Consider the following 10,618-nt stretch of genomic DNA (forward strand, 5'->3'; position numbering starts at 1 on the left):
ACATTTGAGAATATTTTAGTGTCAACAAACAAGACAATGAGTGATCCCTTTACCCGGAATTTCAGAGTTTGCAACACAGGAGTTTGAACTGCGCGTTCCCTACAGTGCATATTCAAAAGCGTGTGCACAGTCTCATTAAAATCAATCCCTGTGCATAGTGAATGATTAAAAATTCACCTCTTGTTACTGCGTCTGATGCCTTTTGTTCCCCCCCCCCCCCCCCCTCTCACATCACAGGGGTGCACTTGAAAAGCAAGATGAAGGTGGTGTTTCAAATGAAAACAAGGGTGGTGATTTGATCACATTGAGTTAGTCGGGACCCATGTCATTGATCCTCCCACCAACATAGAAATAGATTGGTTCAGGGGTGGCCGGAGTAATGCAATGACTCTGTTATGTTAATGAACGGAGAGAACAGAGTGGATAATTCATCACACATGAATTCTGAGAGTCTGACTCAAAGTGGTGATGCTGGTAAGTGGTGACAGAAAACGCCTGTCTGGATTTTGAGGCTTGAGCTCCCCTTAGTGGTCATGTTACGTCATTATAAAATAATGACCGCGGTTACAAAACTTAAGTCTTGTGTAACAGCCGTCAGCTGTTCGGTAACAACGATTGTGTGCGTAAAGCGGCACATGTGGTCTATGCTTTTCGGGGTAGACCGTAAGAAAGTGACTTAAAAAGACTTGCCAATCACCTTCCGATTGACGATGCCTCAAACTGGAGAAGAAGACGGCGAGCTGGCCGTGGTCAGAAGACTCCTCAAAGAAGTGCTGCGGGGTCGGGAGGATCCGGAGGGATTCTTCGCGATGTGCCTGTCTATCTTAGGTCACCAGGAGACCCGTGCCCGGTTTCTGCCCGCCGTTCAGCCTCTGTCGTCGGCAAACCGCTCCTTGCACTCCACCCTCGTCTCCATCTACGAAGAATATTTCACGAAGGTCTGTAATGTTATGCTTGGATGTTCAACGAATCATTACGACGCTGAATTACAGATTAGCTTATTTTTTGTACAGTAATTGTTTAACAAGGCATCTCGTTCGTCCTTCTAATCATCCATCTAGTTTCCCTCAATACCGCTAAAGTAGTATTTTTTACCAATAAAACGTCTCCACTCACAAGCATCTGTAAATGTACACTTATTAAGTGTTTAGGCCAGGGGCCGGCAACCCAAAATGTTGAAATTGTCTGGAGCCGCAAATAAATAAATAAAGGCCTTCTATAAAACGTACAATGAAGGAAACACATGCTGTATGTATGTAGGAGACTGGACTGTCTCTGAATTCATCTTCATTCATTCATCTTCCGAGCCGCTTGATCCTCACTAGGGTCGCGGGGGGTGCTGGAGCCTATCCCAGCTGTCTTCGGGCAGTAGGCGGGGGACACCCTGAATCGGTTGCCAGCCAATCGCAGGGCACACAGAAACGAACAAACATTCGCACTCACAATCACACCTAGGGACAATTTTAGAGTGTTCAATCAGCCTGCCACGCATGTTTTTGGAATGTGGGAGAACCCGGAGAAAACCCACGCAGGCCCGGGGAGAACATGCAAACTCCACACAGGGAGGCCCGAGCTGGAATCAAACCCGGTACCTCTGCACTGTGAAGCCGACGTGCTAACCACTGGACTACCGGGCCGCCCAATTGTTTATGTTATTCATTCCTTTGTTGTATGTTCACAAAAGCCCCCATAGAATTTATTTAGTGATTTCCTTGCTTGATTTTCTGTTTTGGTGAATTACTTTCGCTTTTCTTAGTGTCAGTGAAGTGATCATTAATTTCCGTTTTTCGCATGCTGTCTTTGAACGCCTCTCGAGTCGAACTAGAAGAGAGAACGCATGGAGTCAGACGCAGATGTCGGTTAGTCGTACGTTTTAAAAAACCAACACCACAGCTCTACTTTTTCGGAGTTGCAACATGTATATATACCTATTTGAGCTATATTAGCCTCCTATCAAAATATTTTTCCATTTTCAAACATTTTTATAAAGCTCCAGGGAGCTACGAGATGTCGCTAAAGAACCGCATGTTGTCGACCCCCGGTTTAGGCTATTAAGTGTTCTATCGGTGAACGAAAGTGCCTTCGTGCAAGTCGCAATTGGCTTGTACTTTTTCTTCAGCAACTATTATTTATGGTTTGAAAAAAAAAACCAAAAACATAACAATAATTATGAAGTAGTTCAAGTAATTTCAGAATTTTAATGACTTGAAACATTTTAAGATAAGATCCATTATTCGTCCCACACCGGGGAAATTTACAGCCTCCAGCAGCAAGAATGTATGTAGAAAGAAGAAAGAGAAAAAAACAACAAACATCTTTCAATTAAATGCAATATGAACACAAAATTGATAAATCGCAGTACTATTTACAATTTTCCTTCACATCATTTAATTACTATTATCATTATGATTGTTATTTTTTATTCATCAGCCTGACAGCAGTCGGTAGGAACGAGCGTCGGTATCTCTCCTTCTTGCAGCGCGGGTGTAACAGTCTCTGGCTGAAGGAGCTACCAAGTGCTGTCAGGGCTGGCGGGAGGGGGTGGGAGGGACTGGCCATCATAGCTTTTAGCTTAGTTAGCATCCTTCTGTTGCCCACCTCCTCCAGAGTGTCAAGGGACAATATTTATGCAGATTTAAAAATAATAATACTAATTGGTGGAAGAAGTAGTCCCGTTGCCAATGTCATTGAGGTTACATGGGCCAGCACCGCTAGTTGTGAAGGACCTGGCAAGTACTGAGGACAGTGAATTGATTGCTGGGGAAACATTGATAGTTACCGCTAATATTTTTTATGGCAGGCTGAAGACGATGAGTTGGAACTGGCAGTGACCCTGTCTCGTCTTGAAACGCACGTTCACCCAAGAACACAGCTGCAGAAATATGATGCGGTATCCAATCAAAGTGGACACGGCAAGGAAGGAGGGGGTACAACCTCAGAACCTGCACATCAGCAAGAAACATTTCTGAACATGTCTGGTACATGTCAAACTCTGAGTGCCAAACAGGGCATCGGCGCAAAAAGTGACACGATGGAAGACCAGTGTGAGAAAACAAATCATTCCAAAAGCAGACGTCAGCGTCGGAAAGCAGCAGCCCAGCATGTCGTTGGTTTGCCGGACTCTCCATCGGGGGCAACACCGGTGCTGCTTTGGGTCCGCAGGGACTTGAGACTATGTGACAACCCTGCTCTTGTCGGCTCCCTGGAGTTGGGGGCCCCCGTCATACCTGTATTCATCTGGAGCTCCAAAGAGGAAGAGGGGCCTGGGATGACTGTGGCTACAGGAGGCGCTTGTAAGTTGGATATATTTAGACATGCGTGATTGAGTCTATCAGAAAATTCAAGTTTATAGATCTTTTCATCAAGATGTTACTATACTCTGAAATAGCAAAAGCTAAACTATTCTCATTGTGAACGTTGGCTGTAATTTATATTCCATCAGTAAAATTGATTAAAAATATATCTTTATGTATGTATAATTCAGGTGTCGTCAATATAATCACAGAGGAACTGCCGAAATCATTCACTTTTTGTTGTTGTTCCGATGAATAATAATAATAATAATACATCACATTTGTAAGCGCCTTTCACAACACTCAAGGACACTGTACAGCCAAGACCAATAATAAAACACAGATAAAATAATAAATAAAGAAAGAAAGATTTAAGGCGGGTAGGCAAGTCTGGCACTGATGCGCTCTTTTGACACTGAAACAGCATGCGGCAGTCTACCAGGAGGTGAACAAAAATGTTTTGATAAATTATTCAGACAACCCAGACAAACATTTTATACATACCTGTGAGAAAACATCATCTGCAAACCCAATTGAGATTTACCTCAGATCCTTTTTAGTAAATATCAGCGGTACTCGCACATGCCATACCTTCCCAGAAGTACCCTGGCGCATTGTCCCCCCCCGCTCCCCCAATCCCTTTTCAAAATGTCAATAGCTGAGGACAATTTTATTGAGGTTTTTTTCGTTGCTGCCATAGTTCAAATCAAATAAAACCTTAAATGATTTATGTGGAGAAATACAAATCGTAAAGGTTTTATTTGAAGGCCTTAAAGCCCATTCAACGAAATGATCTCTGTCAGCTCATTCTGTCTATCCTTGTGGCAGGTAAATACTGGCTTCATCAAGCGCTGTCCTCCTTTCGCTCATCTCTGGAGCGTATCGGCAGTCATCTGGTCTTCCTGGAGGTGAACGGATCCAGCACTCTGCGTACGCTCAAAGAGCTGGTGAAGGAGACTGGGGCCCGAACGGTGCTGGCCAACGCCCTCTACGAGCCCTGGCTGAAGGAACGGGATGACGAGGTGGCGTCAAGGCTGCAAAAAGACGGGGTCCAATGCAAGATGTTCCACTCGTACTGTACTCGAGACCCTTACTCTGTCAGCACGGAGGGTGTTGGACTCAGAGGTGCGTCAGACACCGTTCCGAAAGTTTAGTCTGCCTCGAGTCAAGAAAATGGCCAACAACAGCGGGGAATATAGGTGATAGTCAGACGGCAGCTTTTCCTGTGACAAGTGTTTGTCGGAGGATGAAGACAAAATAACATTGCCACTGATAAAAACAAAACAAAACAATAACCTCAAGCAATAATTACAATAACTTCTTAAGTTTACAATAGATACTGTAACTATGAAATAGACACAGACATTCTTCAATCCATTTCTCGGCTGGTCACTTCCTGAATGATCCACTTTCGGTCATTCCAAAATAAGAGCTCTGTTAACTGTTAAGCAGCGTTCAGAACCCTACAGCACACTTTTACCATCAGGAATTATAGCAACTGAAATAATTACGTTCACTTCTTTTGTTTGGAAGGAATCGGATCTGTGTCTCACTTTAGGAGCTGCTGCAGACAGAACCCAGCAGGCACCGCATTTGGTGCTCCGCTGGATCCACCCATGTCGCTCCCTGTACCTTCCAGCTGGCCTCAGGGCATCCCTTTGGACACGCTGGGCCTGGCGCGCATGCCACTCAGGAAGGATGGCACCACGGTTAGTAGTTACAGCAGAACAACATTTAAAATCATGACAAAATCCTGTCGTGAAAAATGATTCTTGACTTCTAGATTGATTGGGCAGAGAACATTCGCAAGTTGTGGGATTTCAGTGAAGAGGGCGCCCATGCCAGGCTCGAAGCTTTTCTTCATGATGGTGAGACACTTTGTACATAAACATTGTCGTGTCATTTCCAACCTAGAAGACCCCCATTCAAATGCATGCGCTCACATACTGTATGTAGATTTAAAGTCCGACGTCATTAAATAAGCCTTCATTCCATTCACTTCCCAGGTGTGTACAGATATGACAAAGAGTCAGGCAGGGCCGATGCCCCAAACACCAGCACTCTATCGCCGTATCTTCACTTTGGTCAGGTCAGCCCTCGCTGGCTCTTATGGGACGCCAAGGGGGCACGCTGTCGACCGGCAAAATTCCAACGCAAACTGTCATGGAGGGATTTGGCGTACTGGCAGCTCACGTTGTTTCCCGACCTTCCTTGGGAATCCCTCAGGCCCCCGTACAAGGTTTGCAATAAAGTTTTGCACTCATGTGATCGAGGGTAGTGTTTCCCAACCTTTATTTCTTTGTAGGAACTGCGGTGGAGCAGCAATCGTAATCATCTCAAGGCCTGGCAGCAAGGGCGCACAGGCTACCCTCTGGTGGATGCAGCCATGAGGCAGCTGTGGCTGACGGGCTGGATGAACAACTACACCAGACACGTGGTGGCTTCTTTCCTCGTAGCGTACCTGCATCTGCCCTGGCAAGAAGGCTATCGCTGGTTTCAGGTGAGGAGTGTGCGACGCAACGTCTGAGTACCGTTTTAAACAGTAGTGAACATCTGCGCATGCGTGTAGGACACACTGGTGGACGCAGATGTTGCCATCGATGCCATGATGTGGCAGAATGGCGGCATGTGCGGTCTGGATCACTGGAACTTTGTCATGCATCCCGTTGATGCCGCCATGACATGCGACCCGAACGGCAGCTATGTGAGGAAATGGTGTGCTGAAATTGCAGAGCTACCTGATGAGCTCATTCACGAACCATGGAAATGCCCGGCGTCCATGCTACGACGTGCGGGTAAGGTCCACCGCAAACCGAGCAATGCGGCTTAGGTAAACAAAGTACAATTTACGACTGACCGCTTCAATATAAAAACTGCTGAAAATTTTGATTATTTTAAGAAAATTTTGGAACCACAATCAACAGAGATCAAACCATAACATGTGGAATAGTAGCTCTCCTTCCTGGTTATGCCTACGGAAAGTTTCCAATTTTGAAAATTCACAGAATTCTGCAACCCTAATTCGCAATCAGGCTAAACCAATACGTAAACATGGAAAGCTACCAGCTACACCGTATTTCAGTGCTGTTGTTGCATTCCCATCTAATTATCAACGTCTTTTGCCCTGTCTGTCTTGACTCAGGCGTGGTGCTGGGCCAAACATACCCAGAGAGAATAGTTACAAACCTGGAGGAGAGGCGAAGTCGCTCTCTTCAGGACGTCGCCCTGGTACGAAGACAACACGCAGAATACGTGGACACACGCTCGGGCTGCGACCTTGTGCCTCTGCCGCCCCGCCTGGTCTCTGAGGCCCTGGGCTTAGCGCAGCCAACTGGAGGAAAACAATTTCTCCTTCCTGTCATCACACGTATGGAATTCAAACACCAGATGGACGACCCGGACATGGACGCCGCCACCAATCCTTACAACGCCGTCCTCAAGGGATACGTCAGTCGCAAGAGGGACGAGACTGTGGCGTTCCTCAACGAGCGAGACTTCACAGCCAGCGTCTTGCACGAGGGAGCCCAGAGAAGAGAGAGGCTGGAGAGTGACCATCGCCGCATGGAGGGGCTCCCGCCCAAACGACTCCCAACGCGGGGAAGAGCCAGACGCTCCACAAACACGAATGATCGGTTCTCTATCCTACCAAGTGGTACTGTTCTTATGACACACAGGTGATCCAAAGCCACAAGCACCAGTTTCAGTCCCTTCCAAATAGCTCAGAGTCTTATTTTTCTGATTGTTTCCAGCCTGAAATGCCCATTTTCTCAGAAAAACAATTTGGATTCTTTTTGCAATATTTATGAAAAGCTTTTTTGTGATAGCATTAAACTATTTTTTCCTCTTTCCACTGCCTCACTTTTTTTTGAAAACTTTAAAAGTGACAAAATCATGCGGAGGTGCAATGACAATGCTCAATGTAACCAGAGATTCATAAAACACCATGTAATGCTTCCGGTTTGTGTGGCACATGAAAAAAGATGATTATTAGTGTTTGTTGTCTCAAGTAGAGATAAGCACTCTGGTTTTAGTACTACAATGTTGATTTGTTGGGCCTTTATTTTGTTAATGCAAAGGATACTGACTGACATTTCAATAAGATTTGTTTATTTAACAGTGTTCATATGTAATTTTCTTGGGTCATTATTTCATTATATTTGGGTTATCGGATCAGATAATGGATCCAAAATAAGAAAAAAAAGGGGTTCTATGATTGACTGTTGACATCTAGTGGTAGAATGCCTGTAGCTCACTTGTTAGTCAAATTTCTGCTTGCAGCAAAGAAAGAGAGGGAAAACTAAAATCTAGCAAACCTGTCCTAACTTAATTGGAATTGGCCACTTGGACCCTATCATGCAATGTTAAAATGGCGGTATATAGAGTGAAAATGCAATTCAAAGAAGGGTTCTTGTAAAAACTCTAGAGAAAATACTGAAAAAAATGTCAATCATGAAGTTCATTGTACAGTTGTCCACAGTGTTCACACAAATTCAAAGTGCTTTTCTCGCCCAGGAGGCTTGTGCCTGCTTCAACTGAAATATCAAGGGGGGAAAAAAAAAGCCGACTTGAGCGTCACTTTTCATTTTTGGGCTTTTTGATGCTGTAACAACTCAACTTTGGCTGATCCCTTTCAGTAAGTGAGCCTTTCTCAGCCTCTATTCTTCACATTTGCACAACACTGACAGTGCACCCTGCCAGGTGTTTATATGAGGAGCATAGAGGGAACGGACTGGTTTTAGTCCTCTATGGAGCGGACGTATCGCTCATAGGCCGCCTCGTCCATCAGAGAGTCCAGCTCGGAAGGCTTGGCAATCGTCATCTTCATTAACCAACCTGTGTTGAACAGCAACCAGCCATTAAGTGGTTAGATCACCTGCTTGCTAGACTCATGGAAATAATAGCCCGCTAACAGTCTTTTACTACTAACCACACACACAATTCACCCAAAGTGTTCATGCTTATTCAACCATACTGGGCCGTTGTAAGTGCCTTGTCAAAATGGCTAATAAGCCATACAAGTTAAAGAAATATACATAAACGTAAGTTTAAAATTCAATTAAAAGGCATAATAAAGAAACAATTAAACATTTTTCTGACTTTGCGCCGTGACAGAAACCGTGACAAAATCATTGTTTAATTTTGTGATTCATAAGTATAACTTGAAAAACATTTTTGTTTTACCGTGACAATTATTGATAACTCCAAAGTCGGCATAATCAGTTAACCTCTACCATTGTTATTTTACAGTTATTCATTATTTCTGAAACATTTATACTGAATTTTAAATTCCTATGGGCAACTTCGAACACGAAAAATGGTGTAGGTAGCAGGACAGGATCCAACTGCAAATTAGCATGCAACCTTTTTCAATGATGCTCATGAACCAAAATTCTGGTTTATGTCCTTGAAACTTTTCCATGTGTTCCGTTATGATAGACGTGCAACCAGTTTCATGGTGATCAGTGGAACTATTGTCCTGGTGTAACATTGTCCGAGATGCTTCCTGACCAGGTTGCATATCGATAGAATTTTGGAAAACAACACTTTTTTGCTCACCATCTTTGTAGCAAGATTTGTTGACCAGGCCTGGTTTGTCAGCCAGCAGTGCGTTAACCTCCACGACCTCCCCAGTCAACGGAGAGAAAAGCTCACTAGCAGCCTTGACGCTTTCCAGAGCTCCAAATTCATCTGAGACATCAGAGATGGACAAATAAAATACTTTTACAAGAAAGGGCCTTAGATAAATATTGTTTACCTTGTTGAGACAGCTGCGTCCCCACTTCCGGTAGTCCACAGTAAACCACATCTCCCAGGGCCTCCTGTATGCATGATTTGGCGTTAACCCAAATGGTTAATCGTAGGTGACGATATTTTGACTGATTCGCTCGTTAAAGCGGACTAAACGTACCTGAGCAAAGTTGCTGATACCGACAGTACCGATTCCATTGCCTTCTACTCGAATCCATTCGTGCTTGTCTGTGAATTTAAGTGCTGAACGACAGGGGGGAAAACCCAGATTTTTTAAAATACAAACGGCGCGTAAAAGTAGTTCGCTCGTACGTCCTTTACTTGAGCTAGTGGCTAACCAATGTGTTAGCTAACACGCAAACGACAGAAAAGACCACCGACCGGCAAAGTATTACCTGCTGACAACCGGCTTGACGACGAAATGTCTCGTAGGAAGAAAGAAAAACGATTCGACGAATGCAATTCCGAGCGTGCTAGTAAAGGCCAAAGTGGGGAAAAGTTGGAAAACCCGCAGCAGCGGAGAAGTCGACAGACGGACATCTTTCTTCTTCGGATGATCTAAACGAGACAAAAGTGGGATAATACTCGCAGGGATTTAATAGCGCCACCTGCTGATCCCGAGTAACACATAAATCATTGGGGAAAACAAGCCGTTTGTGACAAATACAAATTATATATTTATTTTAAATAAATGTAAAACTGTTTTTCTCCCAACGAGCGATATAGATTTTTCTTAACTTTTATATATTACAAAGAAACCCACCACCAACAAACGTTTACATGCCGTTACTTTTTAAGTATAGGGTTACACGAATTCGATTTGCCAGGTATCTTCACTTTTTTTGTCTATTTTTCTGACTAAATTATACGTGTACTCCATATATTAGAAAACAGATACCGTTTGCTGTATGTGGTTTCTAGTGATGGGAATTCCGGCTCTTTTGGATCGGCTCCCTAAAAAGAGCCGGCCGTTTCGGCTCCAAAATGGCTCCTCAGTTTTTTTTTTGCTTAAATTAATTTAATACAAAAAATAACGTAATATTATGTGTAAAACGAAGTACTAATGCAAAAAAAAAAATAGACATTATATCAAATATTTATTATTTATATGGCTTTATTTATATTCTTCTGAACATACTCAACATGGAGTGCTACAAAAATAAAAACAAAGAACAAAGACCCATCTCAAAACAAGGTCGTCAAATAGTTCAAATCTCCGAATGTGTATATTTATAAGCTTTTAACAATTTACAGTAAAATATAAGTAAGCTTTGAATACCACACAACAAATTATAAATTAAAATTTGTAAAACAAAAATAAAAATGCAGCATCCAGGTAAAGGTTTTAGCTCGTCTTTAGCGAAGATTGGCATGAAGAAAAACCAAGTGCCTCAGCTTTGAGGGGTTGATCCTGTTTCTCCTCTCCGTTAATATTTGCCCTGTTTTGGAGAAGATTCTCTCTGATGGGGGCAGATGTTGCGACAACACACAGCCAACACAAAGTGGATGAAAATCCCTTGCAATCATTTTACCCAGTTCCTCGTCAATTGTGTTCTGTTTTGCTGGTTTTATAGCTT

At 43.5% G+C, this 10,618-nt stretch overlaps 2 protein-coding genes across 2 annotated transcripts; one reads left to right on the plus strand and one right to left on the minus strand.

The window, feature by feature from the left end:
* The first annotated feature begins 478 nt into the window (after positions 1-478).
* si:ch1073-390k14.1 (deoxyribodipyrimidine photo-lyase) lies at positions 479-7,056 on the plus strand. The gene is made up of 9 exons (XM_052060245.1): positions 479-938; positions 2,801-3,293; positions 4,122-4,418; positions 4,827-5,002; positions 5,077-5,161; positions 5,300-5,532; positions 5,599-5,793; positions 5,863-6,088; positions 6,436-7,056. Exons 1-9 carry the CDS (start codon positions 711-713, stop codon positions 6,969-6,971), a joined length of 2,469 nt encoding a protein of 822 aa, XP_051916205.1. The 5' UTR covers positions 479-710; the 3' UTR covers positions 6,972-7,056.
* Positions 7,057-7,734: 678 nt separating this feature from the next.
* Positions 7,735-9,613, minus strand: gcsha (glycine cleavage system protein H (aminomethyl carrier), a). Its single transcript, XM_052060322.1, has 5 exons — positions 9,437-9,613; positions 9,202-9,284; positions 9,049-9,112; positions 8,850-8,981; positions 7,735-8,126 (listed from the first exon to the last, which is right to left on the minus strand). Exons 1-5 carry the CDS (start codon positions 9,579-9,581, stop codon positions 8,029-8,031), a joined length of 522 nt encoding a protein of 173 aa, XP_051916282.1. The 5' UTR covers positions 9,582-9,613; the 3' UTR covers positions 7,735-8,028.
* Positions 9,614-10,618: the final 1,005 nt, after the last annotated feature.

This window comes from Hippocampus zosterae, chromosome 3 (genome assembly GCF_025434085.1).
Source record: "Hippocampus zosterae strain Florida chromosome 3, ASM2543408v3, whole genome shotgun sequence".
Taxonomy (NCBI): domain Eukaryota; kingdom Metazoa; phylum Chordata; class Actinopteri; order Syngnathiformes; family Syngnathidae; genus Hippocampus; species Hippocampus zosterae.

Bases quoted from the DNA above. Each gene is read 5' to 3' on its own strand.
- si:ch1073-390k14.1 (XM_052060245.1), top strand. From the start codon at position 711: ATGCCTCAAACTGGAGAAGAAGACGGCGAGCTGGCCGTGGTCAGAAGA. The intron at 939-2,800 runs GTCTGTAATGTT...TTTTTATGGCAG, and splicing joins ACGAAGAATATTTCACGAAG to GCTGAAGACGATGAGTTGGA. The intron at 4,419-4,826 runs GTGCGTCAGACA...TTTGTTTGGAAG, and splicing joins GGAGGGTGTTGGACTCAGAG to GAATCGGATCTGTGTCTCAC.
- gcsha (XM_052060322.1), bottom strand. From the start codon at position 9,581: ATGTCCGTCTGTCGACTTCTCCGCTGCTGCGGGTTTTCCAACTTTTCC. The intron at 9,285-9,436 runs GTAATACTTTGC...CCTGTCGTTCAG, and splicing joins GTCAAGCCGGTTGTCAGCAG to CACTTAAATTCACAGACAAG. The intron at 9,113-9,201 runs GTACGTTTAGTC...TCATGCATACAG, and splicing joins GTATCAGCAACTTTGCTCAG to GAGGCCCTGGGAGATGTGGT.